We start from the raw sequence: 15,669 nt of genomic DNA, 5'->3' as shown, positions 1-15,669 counted from the left end.
ATCAGCGTCCTTACACAGCGTATGAAGACCCACCCACCCACATATAGTCCGGCCCCCACCCTGCAGATACAGTGGCCAATAAGTATCTGCTGCAGGCACTGCCAATTATGCCCGCCAGATGGCGCCCAGCCGACCGATAGCAACACTGAGTTTTAGTTCAGAAACTCGGTGCTGGTGTGCTAGCGGAATATCCCGCTGTGCCACCTGGGCGCCATGTTTTAGATTTCTGCTAGGGTTCTGGTGAGTCGCTGCTATGGTGTTCTAAGTAATTGCTAGGGTGTGTGATAGCCTAGGATGTGTTTTCCTCACAGAGGTGACTGTATAGTTGACATATTTGCTGGAGGGTGAAAATACTTTTGCTCAAACAGTCGATTGTGTGTGAAAGCATAGATTCGGTGAGGTTGTGAATTTAATTTGGGTGGAAGGCTTTTAGGTTAACGTGGTAATTGTTGTTGATGGGCAATTAAAAACCCAATTAAAATAAATAATTATATCCTTAACAGTCGTGATGCTAAGAGCTAATTATATATATGTCCACTAATCAACTCTTATTTTTTTCATAACCACTACGCACCCATTTTCACTTTCCTGTACATTAGGCAGGTAAAGCATTTCAAATGTAAACACGTGTAGCTTTGGCTTACCTAGCATGTGTTATTGCTGCCACCCATTCATCGCAGTCCTTTACGTCTTCAGTACGGAGCTCAAGAGCTTTCTGGTTCTCATGGTTGAAGCTTATTGTGAAGTAGTACTGAAACATAAACAGAAGAGACAGACTTTTTTTCAAAAGTAATTTTTCTCAATTTTCCTCCCACTATACCCGATTGCATTTTGCTTTCTCTCTACTGTTGCTATCCCTCTCTCCTGATCGAGATGAGCCGTAACTAACACACACTCCTTCCGACACGTGTGCAGTAACCGACTGCATCTTGTCACCTGCACAGCAAAGGTCTGAATTGCATCAGTTATGAGGAATCCCCTCTGCAATCTAACATGATCAATAAGCAATCAAATGTACTTTAGTAATCCTCTTTCCTACACCCCACGCAAAACCCCTTTGCTAAAAATCAAACAAAAATGCACATCAAAAATTTGCACACAAACATTTATACAGATAATTTTTAAAATAATTTATTCTGGTCCGACAAAACAAAAAATTAAGACATTAGAAAGGTTAAGTAAGGGGGTGGTTTGAGAGGTCTGGCACATATTAATTTAATTTACATGATTTCTTACGGGAAAAATAGGTTTAACTAACGAACATTTTGACTTAAGAACAGCCCTTCGGAACCAATTAAATTTGTAAGTCAAGGGTCTACTGTACACTGGGAATGAACTGCAAAAATGGCATATAAAATTGTATAATCAAATTTTATTTATTGTTACGTATGTATGTATGTATGTATGATTGTGGGTATTATGTGGGTATTAAACCAAGAACACTTTCATGTAAAGCAGAATTTAAAAAAAATGGGTCGCAGACAAAATAATAATACACTAGACAAGGGGTATTCAACTAAAATTTAAAGAGGTCCAGTTAGAGAAAATTTCTTGAAGTAAAGGTCCGGAATATATATATATATATATATATATATATATATATATATATATATATATATATATATATATATATATATATATATATATATATAATAAAATTATTTGTAAATGTAATTGAGTGTTTTACTATCCCTTCGCTGCTGCAACACTGTGAATTTCCCCACTGTGGGACTAATAAAGGATTATCTTATCTTATAGCATTTAGCAGATGCTTTTATCCAAAGCGACTTACACAATGAGCTGAACACGATGAGCAATTGAGGGTTAAGGGCCTTGCTCAGGGACCCAACAGTGGCAACTTGGTGGTGGCGGGGCTTGAACCGGCAACCTTCTGTTTACTAGTCCAGTACCTTAACCACTGAGCTGTCACTGCTATATATAATATACAGTGTATCACAAAAGTGAGTACACCCCTCACATTTCTGCAGATATTTAAGTATATCTTTTCATGGGACAACACTGACAAAATGACACTTTGACACAATGAAAAGTAGTCTGTGTGCAGCTTATATAACAGTGTAAATTTATTCTTCCCTCAAAATAACTCAATATACAGCCATTAATGTCTAAACCACCGGCAACAAAAGTGAGTACACCCCTAAGAGACTACACCCCTAAATGTCCAAATTGAGCACTGCTTGTCATTTTCCCTCCAAAATGTCATGTGACTCGTTAGTGTTACTAGGTCTCAGGTGTGCATAGGGAGCAGGTGTGTTCAATTTAGTAGTACAGCTCTCACACTCTCTCATACTGGTCACTGAAAGTTCCAACATGGCACCTCATGGCAAAGAACTCTCTGAGGATCCTAAAAGACGAATTGTTGCGCTACATGAAGATGGCCAAGGCTACAAGAAGATTGCCAACACCCTGAAACTAGGCTGCAGCACAGTGGCCAAGATCATCCAGTGTTTTAAAAGAGCAGGGTCCACTCAGAACAGACCTCGCGTTGGTCGTCCAAAGAAGCTGAGTGCACGTGCTCAGCGTCACATCCAACTGCTGTCTTTGAAAGATAGGCGCAGGAGTGCTGTCAGCATTGCTGCAGAGATTGAAAAGGTGGGGGGTCAGCCTGTCAGTGCTCAGACCATACGCCGCACACTACATCAAATTGGTCTGCATGGCTGTCACCCCAGAAGGAAGCCTCTTCTGAAGTCTCTACACAAGAAAGCCCGCAAACAGTTTGCTGAAGACATGTCAACAAAGGACATGGATTACTGGAACCATGTCCTATGGTCTGATGAGACCAAGATTCATTTGTTTGGTTCAGATGGTCTCAAGCATGTGTGGCGGCAATCAGGTGAGGAGTACAAAGATAAGTGTGTCATGCCTACAGTCAAGCATGGTGGTGGGAATGCCATGGTCTGGGGCTGCATGAGTGCAGCAGGTGTTGGGGAGTTACATTTCATTGAGGGACACATGAACTCCAATATGTACTGTGAAATACTGAAGCAGAGCATGATCCTCTCCCTCTGGAAACTGGGTCGCAGGGCAGTGTTCCAGCATGATAATGACCCCAAACACACCTCTAAGACGACCACTGCTTTATTGAAGAGGCTGAGGGTAAAGGTGATGGACTGGCCAAGCATGTCTCCAGACCTAAACCCAATAGAACATCTTTGGGGCATCCTCAAGCGGAAGGTGGAGGAGCGCAAAGTCTCGAATATCCGCCAGCTCCGTGATGTCGTCATGGAGGAGTGGAAAAGCATTCCAGTGGCAACCTGTGAAGCTCTGGTAAACTCCATGCCCAGGAGAGTTAAGGCAGTTCTGGGAAATAATGATGGCCACACAAAATATTGACACTTCAGGAACTTTCACTAAGGGGTGTACTCACTTTTGTTGCCGGTGGTTTAGACATTAATGACTGTATATTGAGTTATTTTGAGGGAAGAATAAATTTACACTGTTATATAAGCTGCACACAGACTACTTTTCATTGTGTCAAAGTGTCATTTTGTCAGTGTTGTCCCATGAAAAGATATACTTAAATATCTGCAGAAATGTGAGGGGTGTACTCACTTTTGTGATACACTGTATATGTTACAATATATATAAGTAGCTGTATCAACATCTGCATGTAATCAATAACTGACTGTCACATGTCTGTTTATTTATTAGGATTTTAACGTCATGTTTTACACTTTGGTTACATTTATGACAGAAACGTTAGTTACTCACTACACAAGACTCATCAGGTCACAAGTTTATATCGAAAACAATCATGGACAATTCAGTGTCTCCAATTCACCTCACTTGCACGTCTTTGGACTGTGGGAGGAAACCGGAGCACCGAAGGAAACCCATGGCGACATGGGGAGAACATGCAAACTCGGACCCGGACCACCCCACCTTATCAAACCTTTCTCTTATCAAATTAAGAGAAAATAAAAATAAATTGTGCTCCAGTGGGAAGTAAGAACAGAAATGAGTCTCTCCATCATGGATTAAATGCTGTAATTTCGCTGTACACGTTTCTTTTTTGGAGAGCGTCATGTCTCCTGTCTCACTCGTCTTTTTCTCAACTTTCTCCTGCACAGTCTATCTTTCTTTTTCTTTCCACCGTCGTTTCACATGTAACTCGCCTCTAACTCTCTCATCTGTCTGCACTGTAGAGTCGCTGTGTTTACCGGCTGGAATGCACAGACTTGATTGGCTGAGTGGTGTCACGTGATTGGTCTGTGCGTTTTCTCATCCGCTAAACCACTACCGTAAAGACTACAAAAGCTGCGCCGGTTAAAATAGAAGCGCTCCGTCAGATTTCAAATCATAACTTTCTGTTTTGGCTGTAGGTCCGGGTCCGTATGGGACAGCTTCTGGGTCCGGACCCGGACCGCGGTCCGCCTGTTAGTGACCTCTGCACTAGACCCTTGACTTACGAATTTAATTGGTTCCAAAGGGCTGTTCTTAAGTCAAAATGTACGTTAGTTAAACCTATTTCTCCCATAATAATGTAAATAGAATTAATCCGTGCCAGACCTCCCAAACCACCCCCTTACCTAACCTTTCTAATGTCTTAAATGGTCTTTTTGTTATAAATACAAGCATATTTGCCCTTAAATCTTAAGTAATAGAATAGACAATACTGTAATAAACAATAATAAACAACAATACACAGTAGTAGTACTGTACTGTACATAAAAACACACATCACATTTCAGTACGTGTGCTGTACCATACACCATAATAAATTTCCTTTTTTTTTTTTATAAAATGTATCTACCAGAAACAACAATAACTCTTATATTTCTGTATTATCTCCTTTATTTCAATAGTATTGTATTTTGTAGGTGTAATTGCACGAAAGAATAACTTCCTTCTTCTTACTCACTCACTGTCCCCTCTGTCTGATACACAGTGACAGCTACTGGAGTAATTATACAACAACAAATGTCTCACCACTGCGCTTTCTCTGCACATTCTTTGGGGACATTTTAATATTGAATTTTACAAAATAAAAAGAAAACACAGAATAAACACCGTCCGCTGTCCAAATGTTCGCTCAATGTATGTATATATAGAGAGAGAGATGGACTGAGTCAACTTGTTCGTGACATCATGTGTAATTCGTTATCTGAAATTTGTTCGTACGTTAAGTTGAAAAAGATCGCTCGTAACCCAAAATGTTCGTATGGAAAACTGTTCGTAACTCAAGGGTCTACAGTAATTAAATAGAAACTGAAAAGAAACTAACTTGTATACAAACGCCCCCCTGTGGAGGCTTTATGTTACACCTTGTCACAATTTTCATTAATTTAGAATATTTCGTTTTGTGTTATGTTTTGCTGAATTTAACATTTTGATGTGTTGAAAAAAAAAAACCTTTGAAAAACCCTGATGTAAGGTATTGGTATAATGACATGAAGCTACTCATAATGGGCTATTACATGACATTGAAAGAAACTTGTTAATTTAACAATGTACCAGAACAAAATACAGGAGGATTTTTTCTCAGCCAAAAACGTAATAACCTCAAAATTAAATCCACAGCATACGTTTATTTTACAATTGTCACAATGAGCTCCTGTGTGCCACGCCCCCATCTCCTTGAGCACACTCAGCCTCCTGCCATGCCTCTTTTTTGATTGGTCCCTGGCTGCTAATTGCTGGCAGCTGCACCTCGTCTGGGAGGAGAAGCATGGGACATTTAAGGAGACAGCGTCTCTACAGATGATGGGAGCTATTTGACTGTTGTTTGGCTCTGTATGGAGAATGTTTTTGGCTTTGTTGGTGATTCTGTTTCGTTTGGCAGGTTTCTTAACCCTGTTCCTAGCCCTTGTTCCTAGCCCTTGTTCCTAGCCCTTGTTCCTAGCCCTTGTTCCTAGCCCTTGTTCCTAGCTCTTGTTCCTAGCTCTTGTTCCTAGCTCTTGTTCCTAGCTCTTGTTCCTAGCCCTTGTTCCTAGCCCTTGTTCCTAGCTCTTGTTCCTAGCTCTTGTTCCTAGCTCTTGTTCCTAGCTCTTGTTCCTAGCTCTTGTTCCTAGCTCTTGTTCCTAGCTCTTGTTCCTAGCTCTTGTTCCTAGCCCTTGTTCCTAGCCTTGTTCTTAGCCTTGTTCCTAGCTCTTGTTACTAGCCTTGTTCCAAGCCATGTTCCTAGCTCTTGTTACTAGCCATGTTCCTAGCTCTTGTTACTAGCCATGTTCCTAGCTCTTGTTACTAGCCATGTTCCTAGCTCTTGTTACTAGCCATGTTCCTAGCTCTTGTTACTAGCCATGTTCCTAGCTCTTGTTACTAGCCTTGTTCCAAGCCATGTTCCTAGCTCTTGTTACTAGCCATGTTCCTAGCTCTTGTTCCTAGCTCTTGTTACTAGCCTTGTTACTAGCCCTTGCTCCTAGCCCTTGCTCCTAGCCCTTGCTCCTAGCCCTTGCTCCTAGCCCTTGCTCCTAGCCCTGTTCGTTTCTAGTCTTGTGACTAGCCATGTTTCTAGCTCATGTTATGCTAGCTCTTTGTTTTGCCTTGTTTGCCTAGTTTTGCCTACTTTTGTCTTATTAATAAATCCTTTGTTTTTGTTTAATCTCTGCGTGTGTCCGCCCCTTTGTCCTGCATGACGACAATTTTATTTTGTGTTTTTATCATTTTAATTTATAGAGATTAAAGTATGAACGTAGTAACCTTCAATTAAGAATCCCCTACCAATAGAAATTGGTCAAAATATGACCACAATGCTATTAATGTAATAGTAATTTTATTTAAATTTAATTTTTTGTTTAGGCCTAATATTTACTCTTGTTTATAATATTTGTTTAAGTACAAAGTCAAAATACATAATGCATGAAAATTTATTGTTGCTATATGCCCTAAACGTATATGAAATAACAACAAAAGTGGTTTCTCCCAACTGTACTTTTATAGTATAAGTACATAATTATTTTCTTATAAATTTTTTTTTATTTACAATGCTATTTAGAAAGTAACTTGTCCAAAGTATGGTTAGTGATAGTTGTATTATCTGCAATTACCTAAAAACAGTTGCATCTAGGATGATCAATCATGCTCCTAAAATGTTTATATATTGTAGGCTTGCCAGTATAGTAAGGCAGGGGGCGTTTCCACTTTTACACTTATTATTATTATTATTATTATTATTATTAATTCAGGAAATATATAGAATAATATATGGCATGGTGGCCTAACTGTTATCCAATTCAGAAAAAAGTTGGGACAGTATAGAAAATGCAAATGAAACAAGGCATTATTTCTTACACATTGTCTTTTATTTCACTGCAGACAGTATAAACACAGCATATTTTATGTTTTGTCTGGTCAATTTCATTTAATGCGTTAATATAAACTAGTGATGGGCTGATGAAGCCTCGTGAAGCCTTGACGCTTTCCATCAAATTGGTTCGAGAAAAGGTTCATTTCTCGAGGCTTCATTTGCACACAAACCCCCCTGCTGGTCAAAACTATTATTGTCATTTCAACTGATGTGATGACCCCTGCCTCCCATGCAAGTGTTAACATGGGAATAATCACTGCCAAGAATAGAAATAAAAACATCTTAATATGATTTTGTGTGGTTAATTCATCCATCCATCCATCCATCCATCCATGATTTCATATATGATTTTTGTTAAGTGGGAAAAAGTAATATAGGTCTATTCATGTTTAAATTTTAGTGGTGTTTTTATAGGATTGTGTTTGTGAATACTGGTGAGATGAACTTTATTCATTTTTATTTAGAAACAGTATTTTTTCCACTGTGCTGGGACTCATGGCGCTTTAAATATGCTCATAAATCGCGCCAGTACTCGAACCACTTCCTGAACCGGCGAGCACACGTCATCCGTGACGTCACTTGTTCTTAAAGAAGCAAGCCTCGATACGCGCTTCACGAAAGACTTCCTAGATTTCTCGACACACGCTCCGAAGCCTCGGCACAGTACGACCCATCACTAATATAAACCCATTCCAGCATTTTAGGCCTGTAATGAGGACAACTTAGGCTAGTAATGAGGTGATGTGATTTTAAACAGGTGATGTCAACAGGTGATTGCGATTATGGTACAAAACCAGTATTCACAAAATGCTGAGTCTTTGAGGCACAAAGATGGGCAGAGGATCTCCATGTTGAAAAACAATGTTCCTCATAAAAGCGACAAAGGAATTTACAAAGATACAAAGGAATCTCTTAACAATCCAAAAAATTATTTTTGGATTGCCAGGGTCTGTCATGGTATGGGGCTGTGTCAGTGCCCTTGGCAAAGGTAATTTACAGTTCTGTGATGGCAGCATTAATGCAGAAAGGTACATTAAGATTCTAGAGCAACAAGAAGATGCGTTTTTCAACAAAACAATGCAAAACCACATGCTGCACACATTACAAAGGCTTGGCTACAAAAAAGAGAATATGAGTACTAGACTGGTATGCCTGCAGCCAGACCTGTCCCCAGAAGTCTGAAAAGAAAAATGTTGTTGAACATCCTAAGATGTGTTTACTGTTAGAATAGGACAAAATAACAACTAAAACATTTCATTACTTGGTATCCTTTGTGCCAAAACGTCTTTTAAAGTTGTGAGAAGGAATGACAACATTTCAAACTGGTAAATGCTTTACCGTCCCAACTTTTTTGAAGTGTGTTGCAGGCCTGAAATGCAGAAATTGATGTACAGTATATTAACAAATTAAAGAGACAAAATATTAAATTAAAGTCAAATTAAAAGTTGAAAATACTGCATTTTTCATTTGGATTTTTTTGTATATGGGTCCTGGTTTTATGCCCTGCTATCAGTGTTTTCAATTGACACTGGACCAACTGCAACTTTGAAATTTGAACCCTGTTTAAATAAATTATGATGATAATGCTTATTAGAGCCATAGTTGACCACAAATTAGCAAAAAATACTATTTTCATATCATGTTACTTACTCTGTATATTGTATAAAGTATTTTTTTCGACAGGATAGAACAGTAACCTGCACGTAATACACTATCTGGCCAAAGTACTTGGACACCTGAACATGAGCTTGTTGGACATCCCATTTCAAAAACAAATGGTATTGAAATAGAGTGACCTCTTTGTGATCTACAACCTCAAATCAGAAAAAAATGGGACAGTATGGAAAATGCAAATAAAAAAAAAATGCAGTGTTCCTTACATTTACTTGGACTTTTATTTGATTGCAGACAGTTTAAACCCGAGATATTTCATGTTTTGTCTGCTCAACTTCATTCCATTTATTAATTCATTTATTATCAACATCCATTTCTGCATTTCAGGCCTGCAAAACATTCCAAAAAAAGTTGGGACGGGGGCACTTTAGGGTTAGTAATGAGATGAAAGAACTAAATAATGATGTGATTCCAAACAGGTGATGTCAACAGGTGATTGTAATCATGGTTTGGTACAAAAGCAGCATCCAGGAATGGCTGAGTCTTTGATGAGCAAAGATGATCAGAGGAAATATTTCTCCCTCTACAGTGCATGATATCATTGAATCATTCAATGAATCGGGAGAAATTTCAGTGCCTAAAGGCCAAGGGCACAAGCTTAAGCTAAACGCCCATGATCTTTGATCCCTCAGACGGCACTGCATCAAGAACCACCACTCAACAATAGCTGATATAACCACATGGGTGACGGATTACTTTGGCAAACCTTTGTCAAGCACTACAATACAGAGTTACATGCACAAATGCCACTTAAACTTTACTGTGCAAAAAAGACCCTTTCTGGGCTCAAAGGCATCTAGGATGGACCATCACACAGTGGAAACGTGTATTGTGGTCAGATGAATCAGCATTCCAGGTCTTTTTTGGAAAAAAATGGACGCCATGTGCTCTGAACCAAAGACAAAAAGGACCATCCACTGTTATCAGCAACAAGTCCATAAGCCAGGGTCTGTCATGGTATGGGGCTGTGTCAGTGCCCTTGCAAAGGTCATTTACACTTCTGTGATGGCAGCATTAATGCAGCAAAGTACTTTGAGATCTTAGAGCAACATATGCTGCCTTCAAGTTTGTACTCGACAACAGCTTGCTATGAAAGCCTTATTCATGAAGTGCTGCAAAGATGGTTGTCCATCCAACAGCTGTAGCCTAGTGGTTAGGGTACTGGACTAGTAATCAGAAGGTTGCTGGTTCAAGCCCCACCACAGCCTGGTTGCTGCTGTTGGGCCCTTGAGCAAGGCCCTTAACCCTCAATTGCTCAGATGGTATACTGTAACTTTAAGTCGCTTTGGATAAAAAAGCGTCTGCTAAATGCTGAAAATGTAAATGTAAGTTGTGGACCCTTATAGACCTAGATATGCGTCATTCCAAATTATGTCTAATCAATTAAAATGGTGGATTTGTGGACCTATTTCAATTTGTAGATTTGAAGGATAATGAAAGCAAACTGAATGCACCTATGGCAATTTGAAGTGCCACAAAAAAGGGTCTAGATACTTCAGTTTCAGTTTTTAATTCTTAATAATATTTTAAGGAAATGCCAATTATTTCCATTCAAAATTAAATCCACAACACAAAAAAAGAAAAGGTCAAATACATTGTTTACAAAACTGGTTCAACTGTTTATCACATAAAATGATTTATTAGTAATGTACAATGTTCTAAAATTGCAGATATTCCACAATAATGATGCCTTTTTAGTCTCTGCTGGGTTCACATCTGGTGACATCTCTGCAGTTCTATCCCATGTGTAATGCCCATAGGCTGAACAAAACTACTGGCTCAAGGTCCAGTAATCACAGCACTGTTGCACTATGCACGTAAACACAGAATTTCCAATGCAAGTCACCAATTATTATGTGTTAACTGTTTAAAAAGAAAGAACATGACTGCCCTGCACAAAACCTTCACTTATATATTTATTAGAATTTTAACGTCATGTTTTACACTTTGTTACATTTATGACAGGAAACAGTAGTTACTCATTACACAAGATTTATCAGTTCACAAGTTTTAACATCGAACACAGTCATGGACAATTTAGTATCTACAATTTACCTCACTTGCATGTCTTTGGACTGTGTTGAGGAAACCGGAGCTCCCGGAGGAAACTCATGCAGAAACGGGGAGAACATGCAAACTCCACACAGAAAGGACCCAGACCACCTCAACTGGGGATCGAACCCAGGACCTTCTTGCTGTGAGGCGACAGTGGTACCCACTGAGCCACCAAGCCACCCAAACCCTTTACTTCAAACCCACTAAAAACTTTTGGTGCAACTGTAAGACTTTGTCAACCAATGTTAGTTTCAAGCCTTACTCATAACCGTTGTCGCTGGTAAGAGGTAAATCCTTGTAATTATAGAAGATCAACTTCATTAAAATGCACTTTTCTGATGTTTAGCACATATAATCCTGGCAAAAGATCAGACATCCTCTAATCATCATATTTTGTTCATCATTATTATTTGACCTTGCGGGCGGCATGGTGGCTAGGTGGGTAGCACTGTCGCCTCACAGCAAGAGGGTCCTGGATTCGATCCCCAGGTGGGGCGGTCTGGGTCCTTTCTGTGTGGAGTTTGCATGTTCTCCCTGTGTCTGCGTGGGTTTCCTCCCACAGTCCAAAGACATGCAATTGAGGTGAATTGGAGACACTAAATTGTCCATGACTGTGTTTGATATAACCATGTGAACTGATGAACCTTGTTTAATGAGTAACTACCATGCCCTGTCATGAATGAATGTAACCAAAGTGTAAAACATAAAATTAAAATCCTAATAAACAAACAAACTTTGACCTTGCCCATTTTTCCTACTTCCAACACATCAGCTTCAAAGACAAAATGTTAACTTGCTGCTGAATTTATCCCATCCATTGCCAGGTGCCACTGTAATTAGATACTGAAATATGCCATTGTAATGTCAATAGTATTTACTTCACCTGTCAGTGATCACATTGTTATGACTGATTAATGTGAGGACTTAAGGCGTTTTTTGATCTCTTTGTATTGCCATACTGTGTCTGTCGAGTGATGCTGTCATTTTTGTTTTAAAATGTCTTTAAAAAGTCTAAATCTTATGTATCCATTAAAAGGCCACACTACAGGAAAGTCATATCCTTAGATTCAGATTATTCCACAAAATTCCACTGTGTACAACTCAGAGAACTGGCTCTAACTTTCAAGTCACAGGTTCTATAGCACAGAAAGCAAGTTCTGGAAGCCCTAGAGTGACAACAAGGCGAGGTGACAGATGACTATTCAGAAGAATCGAAATGTCTATCCACCCCTGTGAAACATGAGGAAGATGGTATGGCATTTGTTTTCTGCATCTGGTGTTGGTGAGATGGTGTGATCAATGAAATGGAGTACAAGAAAATATTACACAAATGGCTGCTTCCAAGCCTGACCAAAGTTGTCAAAATTAAAAATAGAAGACAAGAGACCAGCAAGATAATGAACCAGCGCACACAACAAAGACTACAAAGTCATGACTTCAGCATTCTCTGTCAGTAATGTTGTGGCCCAGTCAGTCACCAGATCTTATCCCAGGGTGAGATTGATCAGAATCACAATTTTGCTAAAAAAAATAATTATACAATAAATAAATAGATAAATCAGTTCATTATAATGTAATTCATATACATACAATCACAGAAAAGCAAGTATACAGTGCTGCTCTAGTTCATAAAATACTTGCATTAAGTGGAAGTTGATCAAAATGATTATTGTTTGACCACATACTACATTAAATAAAATTTTATTATTTATTTATTATATTACATATATTTTAAGTTAATTGTATAGGTTGTTGCTCCATCCAAAATGCAGAAATTAGTCTAGTCCAGTAGTAAAAAAAATGTAAGTCTTTGTTTAAAGTGAATTCTTTTAACTGAGCAAAAACACACATAGTTATTAATGTAAGGAACCAGTGGTCTAAAAAAACAAACACCACACAAATAAATAAACAAATGCTATAACAGTAGTATTAGGAAGATAGTGTTTATTGACAACCCCAAATCAGAAAAAGTTGGGACAATTTTGTTTCAAAATTCTCCATACATTCTCTATTAGGGACAGGTCAGGACTGCAGGCAGTACTTGTACCCTCTTTTCCACAGCCATGCCTTTGAAATGTGTGCAGCATGTGGTTTTGCATTGTCTTGCATGGACGTCCCTGGAAAAGATGATGTCTTGAGGGCAGCATATGTTGCTCTAAAATCTCAATGTACTTTTCTGCATTAATGCTGCCATCACAGAAGTGTAAATTACATTTGCCAAGGGCATTGACACAGCCCCATACCATGACAGACCCTGGCTTTTGGACATAATAATTTTGGATGGTCCTTTTTGTCTTTGGCCCGGAGTAAACGCGTGTCCATTTTTCCACTGTGTGATGGTCCATCCTAGATGCCTCAGAGCCCAGAGAAGTCGACGCTTCTTCTGGATATGGTAAACACAAGGCTTCTTTTTTGCACAGTAAAGTTTTAAGTGTCATTTGTGCATGTAACTCCGTATTGTAGTTCTTAACAAAGGTTTGCCAAAGTAATCCCTTGCCTATGTGGTTATATCAGCTATTGTTGAGTGGCGGTTCTTGATGCAGTGCCGTCTGTGGGATCGAAGATCACGGGCGTTCAGCTTAAGGTTGTGCCCTTGGCCTTTACGCACTGAAATTCCTCCCGATTCCTTGAATCGTTTAATAATATTATGCACTGTAGAGGGAGAAATATGCAAATCCCTTCCAATCATTCTTTGAGGTACATTGTTTTTAAACATTTCAATAATTTTCTCACGCATTTGTTGACAAACTGGAGATCCTCTGATCATCTTTGCTCATTAAAGATTCAGCCTTTCCTGGATGCTGCTTTTGTACCAAACCATGATTACAATCAGCTGTTGACATCACCTGTTTGGAATCACATCATTATTTAATTTTTTCACCTCATTACTAGCCCTAAATTGCCCCTATCGTAACTTGCAAATCGTGTTGCAGGTCTGAAATGCAGGAATGGAGGTATATTAATAAATGAAATGAAGTTGAGCAGACAAAACATGAAATATCTTGGGTTTAAACTGTCTGCATTCAAATAAAAGTCAAAATAAATGTATGAAACTCTGTGTTTTTATTTTATATGCATTTTCCATTCTGTCCCAACTTTTTCTGATTTAGGGTTGTGCATAGAAATGAGAATGTTAACCTGTGAATGAGTGAACTACTGACTGTGAAAAAATTATAATATTTGCCCCTTCCCAATTTCTTCTATTTTTGCTTATTTGTTGATAACCCAAGTCAAAACAATATGCTTTTTTTAAACAATGATTTTATGTATTGAAGTAAAATGCTGTTCAGCCCTATATAACCTTGCATGAAAAAGAGCTGTGTGTTTAAATAAACCCGTGAACCTAATTCAACTGACAACTGGGTTTAATTTGACTAGCCAGACCCAGGCAGAATTACTGCCAGATCTGTTGAAGCTAACTAGAACTGGCAATGCAAAACAGGCTAGAAGCTCTAAAAAGCAGCATGTGATGCCATGTTGTAAAGAAATTCAAATACAGATGTGAAACAAATTCATTTAAATCTACCGTTCTGAAAAAAGGTTATAAAGTCATTGCTAACGTTCTGGAACTCCAGCAAACCAAAGTGAGAGCACATTCTCCACAAATAGAGAAAACTTGAAACAGTGGTGAACCTTACCAGGAGTGGCTAGCTTACCAAAGAAGGCATTGATGACTCACCCAAGAGGTCCCAAAAGAACCCAGAAGAACATTTAAAGAACTACAGGCCTCGATTGGACCAGTTAAGGTCAATAAACACAAAGACAAAATAAAAAAGACACTGGGCAAAAACGGCATCCATGTGAGAGCTGCAAGGTGCAAACCACTGCTGAACAAAAATAACACAAAGTGTCATTTTTTATTTGCCAAAAACATCTAGATGGCCTCCAAGAACTTTGCGTTAATATTCAGTGGACTAACTAGAATAGAATAGAATAGAATAGAATAGAATAGAATAGAATAGAATAGAATAGAATAGAATAGAATAGAATAGAAACTTTATTTGTCATTGTACATGGTACAACGAAATACTGTGTGGTACTTCTCAACATAAATTAATCATACAAAGAAAAAAAAACAACAGCAACAAGAAAAACAACACACAACAATACACCGACATAAAACATGCTTTAATAATAATAGCAGCAAAAATAAAATTGAGGTGCAAAAATGCACGAGTTCTTAAGGGTTTGGGTGGGGGTGTACTGAATGGATGTAACAGCTCTGGGGGAAAACAGCTCTGTTCCTCAGCCTCCTAGTCCGAGGTTTTATTGTCCTGTATCTCCGTCCTGAAGTCAGAAGGACAAACAGTCTGTGTCCTGGGTGGGTGGGATCTTTAGTAATGTTGCTGGCTTTCTTCTGGTGGCAGCCAGCATACACTACTGAGTCCAGGGCTAGGTCCTTTCTGTCCTGGGCTGTGCAGCTGGCATACCATACAGTCATACAGAGATAAAGGATGCTTCTGTAGAAGTTCACTAGTAACTGAGAGGGGAGTCCAGCCAGCTTAAGCTTCCTCAAGAAGAAAAGTCTTTGCTGGGCTTTCTTCACAAGGTGGGAGGTGTTCAGAGCCCAGGTAAGGTCAGCTATAAGGTACTTAATGTTGTCCCCATGTATGAAAAGGGGGGCATGTGCTGTCCTTCTGGTTGTCCTGTAGTCCACAATGACCTCTTTAGTC

At 38.9% G+C, this 15,669-nt stretch overlaps 1 protein-coding gene across 1 annotated transcript in view; it reads right to left on the bottom strand.

Moving 5' to 3' along the window:
* The window catches only part of rasgrf1 (Ras protein specific guanine nucleotide releasing factor 1), a 104,896-nt gene that overhangs the window by 52,477 nt on the left and 36,750 nt on the right, over positions 1-15,669 (bottom strand). Inside the window, exon 2 of the mRNA XM_063005312.1 lies at positions 645-751. Coding sequence (XP_062861382.1) covers positions 645-751 — 107 coding nt within the window. The remainder of the gene's footprint in view (positions 1-644; positions 752-15,669) is intronic.

This window comes from Trichomycterus rosablanca, chromosome 11, assembly GCF_030014385.1.
Source record: "Trichomycterus rosablanca isolate fTriRos1 chromosome 11, fTriRos1.hap1, whole genome shotgun sequence".
NCBI lineage: Eukaryota > Metazoa > Chordata > Actinopteri > Siluriformes > Trichomycteridae > Trichomycterus > Trichomycterus rosablanca.
Note: the sequence above shows the minus strand (reverse complement) of the source record. Positions and strands in the feature narration are given on the sequence as shown.